Source organism: Andrographis paniculata, unplaced genomic scaffold (assembly GCF_009805555.1).
Source record: "Andrographis paniculata isolate CXL003 unplaced genomic scaffold, ASM980555v1 Contig59END, whole genome shotgun sequence".
Taxonomy (NCBI): Eukaryota; Viridiplantae; Streptophyta; class Magnoliopsida; order Lamiales; family Acanthaceae; genus Andrographis; species Andrographis paniculata.
The window spans coordinates 587,026-603,301 of record NW_026137594.1 but is presented as its reverse complement, the minus strand read 5'-3'; the positions used below and the strand labels follow the sequence as shown (position 1 = coordinate 603,301).

Here is a 16,276-nt window from a genome sequence, read left to right as displayed (position 1 = left end):
ACAAAATGTGTTACTATGTCATTTAATTTTTCATTTATTCCTATGCATTCTATTATTTTATCTCCTTTTCTAACGCAACAAAATTCTATCATTTTTACTTCAAAAACACATTGAAATCACTAGCTATTTTTATATATACAAACTATCAATCCAAATCCAAATTTTAAATATTTAATATAATATTTTACAAGAGAAAACAAAGTAATAATCTTTGAAAAATTAAGAACATTATCAAAAACTTTCAAAATTTTATATATAAACAAGGTTTTGTTCCCTTTGCGTCTTTTAAATAAAAATATTTTATATTAAATATAAAAAATTGTATTGATAATATAAAAATAATATTTTATATTAATGTGTATATATATTATATTTTTTTAATAATATTATTAAAATTATTCCCTAAAAAACACTAGAGAACAAACCCAAAATCTTACCATGTTACATAAATCATAACCCTAAAATTCAATATATTTACGACAATGTCACCAAGTAAACTTTCTAAAAAAAAAAAAAAATCATAAAAATATTATTGTAATTTCCAAATTACTTTTTTAAACAAAAATTCAAATTTACATTCTATTTTTAAATCAATTTAGAAAAACAAACCTAAATTGCTCTCTCTCTCTCTCTCTCTCTCTCACACACACACACAATAAAAGGAAAGAAAGAAAAACACACATTCCACAAATAAAAGAACATCTCATCTCATCATCATCATCATCATCATCATCTGCAATTTGTTTCTTTGTACATATCAATCATAAGGAACACAAAAAACATGACAGTAAAGGCACCTCTATGTTTACCTCTATTCTGCTTTTTTCGATGCCGAATCCCATCGACACAATACAGTATCAGAGTATCGAGCATTCGACCTTACATTAGTCTGCTGAGTGAAACTCTGTCGCCTTGTCGAATAACTCTATCCACAGGAGCGATAGGTGTGATCTTCTGCGGCATCGTCATGCCTCCAGAAACTATTATTTCTGCAGTTTCAACAACATAGTTATAATAAAGAATCTCTAGATTTCGGGTAAGGTTACATTTTTGCTTCCCACAATTTTTTTCTGAAGAAAAAGATCGGTAAGCTGCATTAAGTATGTACAGAAATGTCGAAAATAAGGAAATTAAGAGCTTCGATCGAACTCTGTTGCACACAAAACAGCTGAGGAAGTAATCTTTCGAAACATATCATATTCTATGAAGTGGTAAACTTAGCATTTAAAGAAATTTTAAAAAAAATAATAATAAAATAAATCAATAGAATTATAATGAACTTTGGCAGCAAAAAGGTTTTATTTTACTTGAAATAAGCTATATTATATAATCGCACAACACACGGTTCCTTCGTTTACGTAGAGATATTTTTTGAACTTGTCACTATTTATCAACACTAATTTTTTCAAAAAAAAACGAATCAAATATTCTTTCTCCTACCAAAATATCACATCAAATATCCAATTTTTCACTGTTTTCAAAACTTCTATCTAAACGAGCCCAAGTAATGATAATGGGTACACTGTCAATTTTAGTACTTCTAATTGTAGGCCTCTAAAAGATGGAGTTGTCACACACTTCAAAAAGTTTGAAAGAAAAGTGAAAAGTAGTAACTTAACAACACAACATACCTATCCCTTCCCGAATGGATAGATTGGGCCTTATAATGTCGTTGGAATTAACTAGGAATATATCGCCAATATACAAGTGATTTGTGGGAACAAATACACTGCATAGTTCTTCATCTCCGTCGTCTCTCTGAATTAGAAGATGACAAAAGCAAACAATAAGGTACATAAACAGTACTGCGAAAAAAAGGCAAACATCGAATATGGGGAAGTTGTCACACTAAATTCATTGTTAAAAATGAAAATGCAAATTCACAGCCATTTTCTCGGAACTGATTTCACATAGTCAATTTCATCCTTTTATTCTGTAGTAAGTATATTACAATGATGGTGCATTTCTGGACTGAGTGAATCCATGAATAATGTGTCTATAGTTCAAAAAAAATCTCAACTTCCATCTCCAACTACGCGAAGCAATTGTATGCTTTTTATTTTTTGGCAATATCTAGAATTTAAATTGTCAACTATTTATCCACTAAAGACACAATCAGCTTTTCATAAGTTTGATAAAATTTGGGTGAATATGTAAATGGCCTCTCTAACTATTAACAGTAAGGTTTCTGTACATAATACAAACAAAAGTGATTATCAGGTAACAAAGACAATAAATAAGAATAGATTCACAAACATGATTATATTTTGGAATTATGTTTCTAATATGAAAAAAAAAAAAAGGGAAGAAGAAGAAGTATCTAAATGATATGAGATAGAATGATTGACGATATCAGTACAACAAATTAGAGAAAAGCATAATTATACCTGAAGTATAACTGACGAAGTGATAAAGCCAAATGCGTACTCACCCACACGAGGGTGTCGAATAATTGCTACTTCCTTGAATGCAGTGTTGTTTTGGTCTGTAACCAAAATAAATATATAAGAAACAACATCAATAATGTTCTTATGAGATATGCACAAATCTAGTAACCAACAGTGTTTGAGATCATGAATTGTTTGCGCGCTTTGTCTTTTAATCGGTAATTAGATACTTAAAATCGTATAAGATCCTTTTGATATATTGCCAAGAAGTAAAAAAGTAAAACATTTTCAATATGTCAGGAGATTATTTGCTTGTTTGCACATTTCTTTTAAAGGATCGGTAACAAATACATGAGCAACCAAGAAAAGTTACCAGGTGAAACTGCAGAGCTTATTTGCTTGGAGGCGGAGTAAATATAACTAACAAATGGCATTCGCTTTATAAACCATTCCCCAAGCCAGAAAACTGTAGCACCCAACCATGAGGAAACAAAGACACCAACAAGGAATACGAAAAGCAATGACGTCACAAACCCAAGCCCTGCACCCAAAAATAATCGATTCAAGAAGCATTTCCCAAGCACCATAAGAAAGCAGAGGGTAATGATTGATCTTTACCAATGTGACGGCATATGAACTAATACCAATAGACGAGATTCATCTTATACAAAAGAGATTTGGAGTTATCAATATGCATCACAGTACGACATAACAAGTACAAAACTGTAAAGAAGATGCAAATATAATTCTTTAAGAAATGACAAGATAACGATCTGATGACACAACCAAAAACATATGTGTGTATATATATATAGGCAACAAACTTACCAAATATGTCAATTCCCAGCCGATCATACAGAGGACTAAAGAATCCATCAACAAACTGAACGAACCACCAAGTCACGAAAAATGTAACAGCAACTGGGAACAGAACTACACTGTGATTTCAATGTAAGGGTTAATTTAACACTTAATCGTGGAAAATACGAAAAAATACGCACAGATCAATGACAAATGCTAGAGCAACAAGTACCATCCAGTCATGAACTTCTTAGAAACCCAACTTTGAAGGAAAAAACAGCACGCCTGTAGCATCAGAAAAAACAAAACTTAGGCATCGACAAACCAAAAACTATAGCCGGCATTACACCTTTGAAGTTCCGTTAGTCGAATAAACGTAACTTAGTTTCGTTTCAAGAGATTAAAACAAGTTTCTGCACTAAAAGGATCTTGAAGGAACCTGCAACACTAAATTATCTTGACGGTCCTGAAGCAACTCAAATAATTGAATGTAAAACAAAAATCTAATGAACAGAATGAACAATTAAAACATCGAGCAAACCAAATTGATAACGAACATTGAGAAGATACAATAAATCATAATGAGAATCTTTCAACGAATCCATTTCCAATACTTAGGATAAAAATTAGGTCAAGTTCGTTATTGCATTTTCGTTCATGGATTCATCATCAAAGGAGCTAATTAACAATCCAATTAGGCACATTAACAAAAAAATCTCGATTCACCATGCGCATTTCTCTGTAACTAAGTCGAATCAACCTTAATTTCAACTATCTCCGCAAGATTCTACCATCGATAACCTAATCGCAGTTCACAAGTGATTCAATTCAGATATCTATCGAGACAAATACGCACATATATAATAATTGGTTGAAGAATACAAACCGTACGAGTAGAAGAATCGGGAGAAGATGGAGTAGATTTCAATGGATCTTCGGGATCTGGTCGCTCTTCATCTTCTTGCTCTTGGCGACTAATTTGACTCAGCGGCACCGACGTCGCGTCCTTCTCCTCCGCCATAACTTCCAAAACCAGAAATCCTCTGAATTCTCAGCACCTTGTCCGATCGAAAATTTAGGTGTTGCAGAAGCTGGGAAACCTGTCAAGAATTGCGGAGGACTCGGAAATCTGAAAATACCGTGTTAGTCTCGTCTCCACTGTTGAAGAAAAGGGGAACGAGGGGTACTACTGTTGAAGCTTGAGGTACTACTGTGTGGAGTCAACGATTAATAGTTGACAAATGTTTGGTTAGTCACACTATAAAATTGAGTACAGCATAAAAAATGATGTAATTTAATACTCCACGCCAAAATTATCTCAGTTTTTTTTTTTTCCTTGTATATTTTATTTACATTTACACATAATTTTGTTATTTCTATTTTAACAAATACTAGTAATAATTTTATTACTATTTTTTTTAATTTACCCTTTAAATTTTTTTAACAGCTTATTAATAAATTTTCTATAATTATAAACTAAGTCTGACAAAAAAAAAATCACATTAGATGAATCATATGTTACAGGCAAAATCTCGAACGTCAGCTGAACAATTAACAATATTATAATATTACTGATTTTTTATTTCGGTGCTCAACCAAAATTATATAATTTTTTCGGTAGAAGAATACTTCATCCGACTTGGTAGAATTGCATAAGTTTGTTTGAACATAATAATTAAAAGATAATAATATTTAATATTAAAATAATAAAATTATGAATAAATAAAATTATTTATTATAAATGAATTATATACAAATTCAACCGACATTAAAAAATATATGATATAACTATTATGGACGAATAGAGTATTATTTATAATGTACAAAAAAAAAAAAATTAAAGACAAAGGTATGTTATAGTAATGAAGTGTTTACTTTCTTCTTTTTTTTGGCAATATATAATTTATATCATGTTTTATTTTCACATCTTAGAAATATTATATATATTATAAAAAAATATTAAGTCAAATTTTAATTTTTATATACTTTTAAAAAATTTGAAGCAAAATATGGATGAAGGTATGAGAGATACCACTTGGATTGAAGTCAAAAGCATGCATGAATTATTTGAAGCGAATTAAGAAATACAGCACATAATTGATTGATAAAATCAACTTTAATTTGTAGGGGTGACAACCTAAAGCCAATTAAGGTGGTTCATATGAACCATTCATTCTTACATATAGTTGAAAATGTCAAGGTCAAAAGCTAAATGCTGCATTCCTATGTAGATTTTGTTTGATTTTGATTTTGATTTAAAATTAAAATTAATATTATTTTAAATAGTATAATATTCGATGAAATTTTATTATTTTATGTTATATAATTTTGCCCTGAGTTTCTAGCCATTTGATATTGAGATTGTGATTGGATTAGAATGGACCAATCCCTAATATCCAAATTGCAAGATTTGAAATTGATAAATGAAATACTAAGTGTATATATATATATATATATATATATATATATTATTATTATTATTATTTTGACCAGAGTTCTTCCTCTATTTTTAATGGACAAAAGTTAATATTTATAGTGTGAATTATATTGAAAAAAGAGGTTGACATATTTGCCTATATTATTAATATGTAGTAATAATGATAATAATAATAACAACAACATAATTTTAAATATTTATTAGTCTTAATTTCAAAGTTTGAAGCATATTCTATTCTCATTGCGTTTATTTATTTATTAATTTTTTGTACAATTTCTTAAATATATTTGTGTATCAATTTTTTGGGTGTGTTCGGTATATGTTTGAAATTGATTTTCTTTTTTTTTTTTTTTTTTAGTTAAATGATACTTTAATATGATTTTTGTGAAAGAAGAAAACATATGTTTATGTAAAATTATATCAAAATTAAATAGTAAAATTTTGGTTTTGAAACCAGGACCAAAACAAAATCCTATGCGTTGTTTGTAGGAATGTATAGACGAAAATGTTCTTATATATGCTAATAAATTATAAAATAAGATAGAAATATATTGGCAAATTTATGTAAAAATGTTCTTATTAAAAAATATATATGTTTTAAAAGAACAAAAGAAAAATATATTTATATATATTTCTGTTACTCAAAAATTTAAAATTTTTATTATTTACACTATGTATTTTTAGAATTTATAAAATATTTCATTATATATTATTTTAATATCAAATTCAAATTAAAATTTTTTTAAATACATCAAAGAAACATACTCTAATATCGTGCTCCAATCATTGACTTATTTATTTTTATTTAAAAAAAACATGTCAAAATTTTATTTTTTTTTTGTTGACTTCATTTAATAATAAAGCCAAAATTTCTAATGTCAAAAGGAATGTGTCATGTACATGATAGTGGATTATACATCAACTTGGAGATTTTTTAATAGTAAAAATGATCTATTTATATATATATATATATATATATTTCTCAATTCCCATCTTTTAAAATTTCAAAATAACAAGGAAATTGGTAAAATATTATTTATTTGATTGTGATTTTGAAATTAATTCGAAATAAAATATTAATTTAAGGTTTTGTTTAAATATTATTTTAATATGATATTTGGTAAAATAAAATAATATATTTTTATTAAAAATTATACAAAATAAATATTATTAATTTTGATTTAAAATGCTAAAAGGATCGATCTTATATATTCTCTTATTAATCATGCCATTTTAATAATTTATTTGGTTGTGTTTTAGGTAGGAAAAAATGACAAACTTGTGTTTAATTAAGATTTGGATTTAAATATGTGAATAATAAAAATTTGGAATTGAAATATTTTTTTATTAAGTATAAATATATACTATTTTATAGTTTTTAAATAAAATTATATTTTAGTAATATATTAAATAAAAAATAAATATTTAGTTTTAACTTATTCTTTATTTGTTTTAAATATAAAATTATTAATTGTAATATTAAAAAAAGATTGATTAAATAATATATTATATATAAATATTATTACAGTCCTAACTTATATTTGACTTTGACTTCAATGTAATTTATTAAAGTATATGAAAATATTAGAAGGCTATTGAAATGGTAGATTAGGGTCTAAAAATAATTAAATAACTAATTGTGATTATTAGATAAATGATTAAATTTGAATAAATATATACTCCATAAAAATATAATTGGGTGTGGGCACGGTAAAGCAAAGCGCGTTGCAGTGAATAATTTGACCTGAGTCAACACCGACATCGTCTTGGACCCAAACTCGTCCACGTCACGTACGGTGCACTGGTCCTGTGGCACATAATTAATTCCCACCACTTATTTATTTGGAGTTCGATATTTAAATAATAAAAATTTAAATTTAAATAATAGTAGATGTGATATAAATAAATATTGATATAATATTTTAAATATAAATTTAATTTTATATAATATAAAAATTAAATATTAAATTTAATATTTTTTGACAAAAAAATTTGTATAAATAATAAAAATTCTTCAAATTGTACAAACAAACACACACTGTGCATTTTGTTACCGACTTAGGCTATGTTTATAATAAAATATTTTATTCATTTTTAAAAAATATCGTACTAAATATATATATATTTTTAGAGAACATCAAATAAATAGTATTATTTTTTTAAAATCTTCAAAATTCTAAAAATCTTCTATAAAAGTTTTCTTTTAAGAGTGTGTTTGTTTGGGGGTTTGAATTTTGAGTTGATATTTGAATACTAAAAATTTTGAATTTGAATAGTTGTATAATGTGATATAAATAGGTTGTAATGTGATATTTTTAATGTAAAATTAATTTTTAGTTTAATATAAAAAATAAAAAATAGATATTTAATTTAATATTTTTAAAGAAAAAAAAAATGAACGGATAATTCCCAAACAAACACACTATGAATGGAGTCTTAGTTTTAAGTTGAAATTTTAATTGAAAATAATTTATTTATAACATAATACTCATTTTGCCTTAGTTAATTTGAGTGTATCATTATAAATACAAAAATTTAGATAAAACATATTTAATAAATAATTTAACTACCCTAATAAATTCGGTACAATTTAATATAGCTCATTAAAATCAACTACAAAAATAATGTACAGAAGTAGTTCCAATTTTTTCAATCTCATAAATTCAGTCACATTGTGTAGTAGCTACTTGCACCCCCACCGAATTCGAAACCAGGGCGGCGGAGGCGATGTCGGCTCCGCCCTGCCTCCGCCGCCGACAGAGTTTGCTCGAAACCGCGTCGGCGATTCCCTGCTCAATGTGAATTCACACTTCTCCCGTCTTTGCCAAATCGCACTTGTTAATCGCTCACCAAAACCTAGCTAGTCAAATGGAGCCCACCGTATCCTAATTGAAACCGCCAAAAACCTCCTTAAATAAATCTGATCTCATCTACAGTCGAAGAAGAAGAAGAACAACAACCAAATTCAGCGTTGACAATTCTCATCTTTTGGCGGCGGATATTTAATTATGAAGAATGGACTTCACCTCCCCAACTTGTCCGTAGTTGATACTTGCATACATCTCTGTATATATACACATATATATATATTTACTATAACGGTCTGTGCAGGAAGTTCGAATGGAGAGCTGGATCGCGTCAAACTTCTGGAATTAAGAAGCATTAATTTGATTGTTCTTCTGGTAGCGAGAAGAAAATCCATCAAATTTGAATTTTCTGACTTTTGAATTGATAACAAGATCAGCAAAGTCCCTGAGGCTAAATATATTATATGCGTATATATATAGATATATCTTTGTTGGTGTAATCTTACATGTGTGAAATCAAAGTGGCGAATCGAAGGGACGATTTTCAGGGGAAGAGGGGTGAAAGCAGCGATGATGCACACGAGGTGTTCGACGTAAGGGGGAATAGCAACGTGTGGGATTCATTGGCTTCTCCTTTGCTTCCTGGAATCGACAGACAGCGAGAGATGTCTGCTATGGTGCTTGCTCTGTCTCGTGTCGTCTCCGGCGGCAGAGACGAAGGTGCTGTCGAACAAATCAATGGCGGTGATCAGCAGAGACCTGAATTTGTTGCCGCTGATATTCCCATTGCACCTTTCAACTTGGCAGCTTCATTAGGTAATTTTCAACTTCTTTCTATTTAGAAGAGAGAGAGTTCAATAAATTACACGATACTATGGTTATGCATTTTCATTGCATCGATGCATGAATTGAAGATAGTATAAAAATTGAATTGAAACTAAAGTTTGGCGCGATCGATACAATTGTTCCGAATAGACAATGAGAAATTGTCGTTTGATATGATATTTTAGACGATTGATTCATTGTGCGAAACCATTTGCAGAGGCAAGTCCGACGCTAGCTTCATTAGGTAATTTTCGACTTCGTGTATTAAGGACTTAATTTACGCGCAAAGTGATCACATTTACTGTTGCTATAGTTACTTATTTTCGTCGCATCTACGCATGAATTGTAAATAGTAAAAAAATTTGAATTGAAAGTAAATATTTGACATGATTGATAGACGAAGATTATGCTCCATTTAGATCGAAATTTTGTAGTTTTGAAAAATTTTGAAACTGGTAAAAAGTTGAGTACTTAATACGAATTCATTGCACGAAACTATTTGCAGAGGCAAGTCCACCGGCTCCGGCTCCGGCTCCGAGAACGAGCGTAATACCTACGACAGGGTCATCTGCCGTGTACATGTACACGCCGACGCTGCTGCACCCGACCGAGCACCAGGCATTGGGCGTCGGGGGTGCCATGCGGCTGAGCCGACGATACAGAGGTGTGAGGCAGAGGCCTTGGGGAAAATGGGCTGCCGAAATCCGGGATCCTTACAAAGCCGCGAGGGTGTGGCTCGGGACGTTTGACACGGCCGAGGACGCTGCCCGTGCGTACGACGAGGCGGCCCTCCGGTTCCGAGGCAACAAGGCTAAGCTCAACTTCCCCGAGAATGTCCGGCTGCTTAACACCCATCCGGCTGCATCATCGTCGTCCTCCTCGTTCAATCCTGACTGTCAGATTAGTCCCGTCTCAGTTTCAGACGAGGCGATTGTGCATAGCCAGGCTCAGTTTCATCAGCAGCCTGACGGGAATTATGGGCCGTCGAATTTAGCCGGGTTTATGACGCTCGACGCTGTGCAACGGCTGCACGGAAGCGATGGTGGTTCGACTTCGAATCGGTTGTTGGATGAGCTGATGGCTTATCGTAATCCGGACCGGTTTGATCTCGATCAGTACTGGCCGTTTCCGGTGGCTCCGACGCTTCCGGCGGCAGGTCAGGCCGCCGATGAGGATATTCCGGCGGATGGCAGCCAGAGGACAGATTCCGGGCAGCAGACATCCTCTGGATGAGAATTCTTGAATGTGTTTGTCTGAGTTCTCTTTCTCTTTTTAACTTATAATTTTGAGTATTTTGTTTTATAGGGGAGATGCATAATAATATGATTCTTGGGTTTTGCTTGGATTTTCTGTTTGCAAATCCCAATTGAAGACTCCATTTTGGAATTTTGAAAACATTTGGGAATAATATATTTATATATATGTTATTAAGAGATGTTTTTACTTGTCCTTTTTTTTTTTTTATAGTTGTTTTAATGCAAATTTACGATTTAATATTCAATATTTTCTAGCAAAAAATTTATATCAAATCACAATAAATAAAGTAAAATAAAATAAAAATGAACACACTGAAGATGTTTTTTTGGCTGATAGGTTATTCCCTGTAATTAAAGGGGCAAAAGTAACACTACTAAAATTCCAGGGATTTAAACTGAAATTTGCTAAACAAAAAGTGCATATATAAATAGAAAGTGAAACGGTGGGTTGTAAAGAATGTGCGAGAGTTCGTCATTTCGGAGTACTTGTCGTGGCGACGGCGAAAAGGCGGCAGCCGAATTGATTCATCGAATTTACTGCTGGATGATATGATAATTCCGAGCACAAAATTCAGTTCTTCGATTTGGAAACCGAAAAATGGATCGAAAATGACTTGGATTGTTTCTCCTGGGCTGAGATTTTCAGTCACTGTAGTCGCGTTGGGTGCTGTTGGTGTTTTGGTGATTAAAGCCAAACATTTGATTGAATCAAATCCTTTGGACCAAGGAACCGTATCTCCTAGGGCTTGGATTGTCCCTGGGCTGGAAAATCTCGGGAACAACTGCTTCCTGAATGTTGTTTTGCAGGTAGCGAGTTAGTTTTCAAATTAATTCAGTTGTGATTTTTCATTTTTGTGCAAGTTAGGTTGTATTGTTTTTTTTTGTTTTTAATGTGTTTTGAATGTTTGCTAGTGTTTGGTTTTGATGGATTTTGGATTCTGTTGGTTTCTTTGGTTGCGTTTTTGTGTTCAGGCGTTGTCAAGCTGTCCGAGTTTCTGGAAGTATCTTTTGGAGATGGTTGAGGAGCATGGATCATTTTCATACGATGGAGATGAAGATATGCCGCTTGTTACGTCGCTAGCTTCACTAGTGGAAGGTGAATTGATTTTATCAGTTTAAGTTGTTTTTGAGTTTCGTTTGTGTAAATTGCTTGTTGTAATTGGAAAATTGAATCCCCTAATGATGTTTATGACCTCTTGTGCATTTCTAATTGCATTTTCGTATGTATATGTCCATTTTTAAGATAGCATTGAATGCCTTTGATTGCGAAGCTCTTTCCTTCTTTTGGTTGTTTATGGCTTTTCTTATACACACACACACATATATATATATATATAGAGAGAGAGAGAGAGAGAGATATGAGTACCTATTAGCCATGTATTGCTTTGGTGTGAACCTATCTGTGATCTATTGATTCAGCCATTCAGGGCTTTATTTTAGTTTCAAAAGAATGATGACAGCCTAGTCGACCAACTGTCGTATTTTTCAGTTAAAGAAAAACATGATAGTTTCATCTGCTCTGTGGCTTGATGATCATTATTATTTCTTGCAGAACTACGTACTGTACGCCATGGGCAAACAGTTCTAAGTCCTCGGAAAGTGATGCTTGCAATGGATCATTATATTCCAAACTTTAACCTAACTAAGCAGCAGGTCATTATTCTAATCAGAATGTTATGTATTTATCAATGTCGTTGTGGAATTTCTAACTATTGGATTGGATGTAGGATGCTGAGGAAGCATTTTCTCATCTTTTATGTTCATTGAGAGAAGAAATATCGGAACATTGTGTCCCAGTTAAAAGCTACTTGGCACAACTGCCTGTACTCCCTAATGGTAGGTATGTTATCAGAACACAAACTGATGAGGAGAGCAGATGGCAAAAATGGAAGCTGACATTTCTTAAGCCTTTCGATGGGATCCTTGGCAGCATCTTAGTATGCCAAAGCTGTTCGTTTCAGGTTGAATGGTACTAGTAAGAATTTTGAATGGATTCCATAATCTTGTTTTTCGTAGTTACTTCTTTGCAGATTAATTGGTAGCTATTTGCTTCCCTACAAAAGTTACTATAAAATTGCTCATTGAATATATATTTGGCAAAAGGAGGTATAGGGGGAGGTGGTGGAATAATAGTTTGATGTATAGGTTCTTGTAGTTTAAATATCTATTTGGCAATAGGTATATGTTTTTGATGTCATATATATTAAGTTTTATTTTGTAGCATCATAACTCTTGTCTTTTTAGTGCTTTTTTTACTTCAGTTATTTACAATATTTACTTTTTCTGTGTGTGCAGATCTCTCTTGAATTTCAAATGTTCCATACTCTACACCTTGCACCCCCAATGAGCAGTGATGCTACAATTGTATGTTGAATTGAATATATCCATCAGGCTTCATATTCCTCAATATATTTACTTCATTGTTATGCTAATGTTTTCTTCTTTCCAAATTTAGAAGGATGGAAGCACACTGGATGATTGCCTTAAGAATCATTTTGCGGCAGAACGTCTAGAGAATTATTGCTGCAGCAATTGTTGGCATGCAGCTGCAATTGAATACGCCTGTTCATTTTCTGAAAAAGTAATCTTTCTATTTAGTTCTTACTAACTTCATTCATTTTATTTTTCTGATTTTAACAGCTTTGGCTTCAGACATGATAGTTTATTCTATAGTTGATTTTCCTAATCGATCCTGTTAAGTAAGGCTAAACTTGGGAATTCGAGGAGGCAATGGGAGCCATATAGGTAATGAAATTTGAGAATCAATTGCAATGATTTAAAGGACAAGATACATACACAATTAAAGCTGTTATAGATACATATGGTAGATATATTGGCGGCAAGCGCCACACTTCATTTGTTCCCACCTATTTTTAAGTGAAAATCTTATTTGGAGTAGAGGGAAAAAAGAAAAGAAAAGATATACTAGACTTTCTTCTCATTCTATTAAGGATATTTTCCCTGCCCTTAGCCAAAAGACCTCTTAAAACCTCAATTATTTTATAATCTTCAAACATTAATTTTAGACATTTACTTATAATACCACTGCTTTCTAACATTTAGGGATCGTTAGATTTGCGATAAGTGTCTTACATTTAGGAGTCAACCCTTGCAGCATCCCAAGGGCTTCCAATTTACAATCATGGAAAGGTATGATGAACTATTTCATGAACTTGAGAGATATTGAAGAGTTGTGAGAAAGTTGAAACTATTTATCTGTAACTAGTCTAGGCATTTCTTTTGCAGTTAGTATCGTAAGTCAGTTCATGAATTCTCCTTCAGTTAATCAGTGGACCCTTCTAGAAGAATTTTTATGGTACCTAAAAATAGCTCCTCAGTTAGGATCATTTTATGTTAAGAGATAGTCACTCTAAAGTAGAATGCCTATTGATGCATAGTTGCATACTATGTGGGGTGGACGAATACTAGTAGATCCACTTATTTCATGTAACAGTTCTAATTGAATGCGCCTTTTCATATTTATTTTTTAAGTTAATCCTCTTACCGATCTGAGTTTATATGCCATCGTAGAATTGTATAACAACCTATGCTACACTTTTTATTTCCGCGATGCTACTAGTTCCCATATAAAATTGGCGCTGTTCGTGCAGACAGATGTTGAAACGCTTCAACTCTGTAATAAAAATGATTCCTGTAACTGTAAGTCTCTTCCATCCCTTGGCGCGTTTCCTTGGTTGAATAGATTCTCCCGCACTTTCAAGCAATTGAGTGTTGCTCGGAGCCCTAAGGTAATCGCTATACTATTACATCCCGGTCATTAGAATTTGTAGGGAGTACATTGGAATATGTCCATATAATCTGGGATCGGATTTCCCATATTATTTTTCGTGCAGATTCTGTGCATTCATCTGCAACGAGCTTCATATGACATGTTTGGACAATCCGTAAAACTTCAGGTACTTAGATTTCTTGAATGTGATATTGCATTATTTCCTAATTTATACAAACTGCCCATGCCTATATGTCCAATGAATTTCCTTAACACGTTATGCTGAAAAACTAATCACTCGATATTCTCTCGGTAAGGCTTAAATGTTTAGTTCGTCCGGCTAACTATTATTGTTCTTCTGTATAGGGCCATGTGTCCTTTCCTTTGAGCTTTGATCTGTCGTCATATGTAATGAGTCGAGTGGGGCTTAAAAGTATGGATTCGAATCTGCAATTCGGACAGTTGAAACTGGGCAGCAACAATATGCGCCCGCTCCCTTACTCCGTGTACCAAAACATGCTAAATAGCAAAGCGAGGAATGAGGCTAACGATTGTGCCGAAACAGATCCACCCGAGGAACAAGCAAGAAGAAATGCCGGCACAATCGGGAGTGGTCACTGCTCGAAAGTTTCTGAGCCTCTACCGAGCTTATCGGATTCAAGATGCTGCGACGATGGAAAGGTGCAACGCAAAGCTCTAACTCATGCTTTAGACGCAAAGCTCTAACTCATGCTTTAGACACTATTCGTCCACCAAACTTTTTCAAAAGAAAAAGAAAAATCTATTGCCAAAATATTTCAAATTTTCTATTTAAGCAAAGTCTTATGCTCTCAACATATTTTCACTTATTTCATACTATTTATTTTTAAAATAATATCAAATTAAATAGATTTTTTCTCAACAAATCAAATCAAATTATAAATTTTGTCTTCTTCCAAAATTTCAAAATTCTCATAAAACTTCTATATAAACAAAAAGCTAAGTTAGACTTTCTCGCCCCCCGGCATTGTTCTCATGTGTTGCAGGCAGATAGTGATCGCCGTTTGGAACCACCGCGGCGCTCACGACCCCAAATGTACCGTCTGGTGTCAGTTGTGGAGCACTTTGGAAGCAGCGGAAGCGGGCATTACACGGTATACAGAAAAGTAATGGGGCGGGTGGGCGAAGAAGGAGGTGCAGTCGGGCTGCTGGAATCGGCCATCGAGGAGTGGTTTCGGATATCGGATTCGGAAGTGTATCCGGTGGGGGAGAAGGATGTCCTGATGGCAAATGCAAGTATGTTGTTCTATGAGAAGGTTTCAAAGTAGAAAGAATGCTGCTCGTTGAATCCAGGTTAGTTTCGCTTTGGTCACTTTTGGGCAGTAGGGTTTTGTCTAATTCTATTTTTGGATAGAGATTTTATGGATAGATGAAAGTAATTAAACGAGCATATTAAATAATTAAATATTGATTTTTAATTAAATTTAAAATGCCTGCACGATTTTATTAGAAATTTTGGGCTCATTAAATTTATGGATGTGTATTTTTTGTTTTTGCATAGATTGATTTCAAACTAACTTGTGTTTATTTAAGATTTTACTATTGAAATTTAATACACGATTGATAAAAATTGGTTTTACAATATAAATAACAAAATTCATAAGTATATAAAATTGTTTATTATAAATTATTTATATATAAGTTTAGCATATAATAAAAAGAAACGAATGAAAAAAATATATTTTTATAATTTTTCGAAACGCCGTAATTCCGAGATTGTATCTGAAAAATTGATGCTAGACTAGTTTTACTGGATTCTTGATAGGCCCAAGCCTGGTACAGTTTTTCAACTGGGTTGACCTGACCCAGCCCAGCCCAATTCTTTGAGCCTATTTTTAAAGCCCACACTCATTTTTTTATATTTTTATTGTGGGCTCTCTCAGTAGAACATCTTGAAAGTTTCCTAAGCCTTAGGGTTGGCTTACTCTCATACTACATACAATGAGGATTGAATCGACTTTGTTGGTGCAATAAACCAGCATAGATTGGCCTCA

General features: G+C 32.4%; 3 protein-coding genes across 5 annotated transcripts; 2 read left to right on the top strand and 1 right to left on the bottom strand.

Moving 5' to 3' along the window:
• Positions 1-691: 691 nt before the first annotated feature.
• LOC127258104 (protein LIKE COV 2-like) lies at positions 692-4,343 on the bottom strand. Its single transcript, XM_051284757.1, has 7 exons — positions 4,075-4,343; positions 3,421-3,473; positions 3,216-3,325; positions 2,761-2,928; positions 2,388-2,485; positions 1,632-1,758; positions 692-989 (listed from the first exon to the last, which is right to left on the bottom strand). Exons 1-7 carry the CDS (start codon positions 4,207-4,209, stop codon positions 880-882), a joined length of 801 nt encoding a protein of 266 aa, XP_051140714.1. The 5' UTR covers positions 4,210-4,343; the 3' UTR covers positions 692-879.
• A 3,971-nt stretch (positions 4,344-8,314) lies between these two features.
• Positions 8,315-10,690, top strand: LOC127258100 (ethylene-responsive transcription factor ABR1-like). 2 transcript variants are annotated; one of them, XM_051284751.1, is made up of 3 exons: positions 8,315-8,662; positions 8,737-9,248; positions 9,763-10,690. In XM_051284751.1, exons 2-3 carry the CDS (start codon positions 8,939-8,941, stop codon positions 10,488-10,490), a joined length of 1,038 nt encoding a protein of 345 aa, XP_051140708.1. In that variant the 5' UTR covers positions 8,315-8,662; positions 8,737-8,938; the 3' UTR covers positions 10,491-10,690. The 2 variants fall into 2 exon arrangements, with proteins under 2 accessions (XP_051140708.1, XP_051140709.1); XM_051284752.1 differs by having other exon boundaries at positions 8,315-9,248.
• Positions 10,691-10,853: 163 nt separating this feature from the next.
• Positions 10,854-15,798, top strand: LOC127258097 (ubiquitin carboxyl-terminal hydrolase 27). Of its 2 annotated transcripts, none has more exons than XM_051284748.1 (10): positions 10,854-11,320; positions 11,486-11,609; positions 12,066-12,166; positions 12,241-12,474; positions 12,809-12,877; positions 12,972-13,094; positions 14,125-14,262; positions 14,368-14,430; positions 14,610-14,924; positions 15,269-15,798. In XM_051284748.1, exons 1-10 carry the CDS (start codon positions 11,063-11,065, stop codon positions 15,548-15,550), a joined length of 1,707 nt encoding a protein of 568 aa, XP_051140705.1. In that variant the 5' UTR covers positions 10,854-11,062; the 3' UTR covers positions 15,551-15,798. The 2 variants fall into 2 exon arrangements, with proteins under 2 accessions (XP_051140705.1, XP_051140703.1); XM_051284746.1 differs by having other exon boundaries at positions 10,855-11,320; positions 12,969-13,094; positions 15,269-15,796.
• Positions 15,799-16,276: the final 478 nt, after the last annotated feature.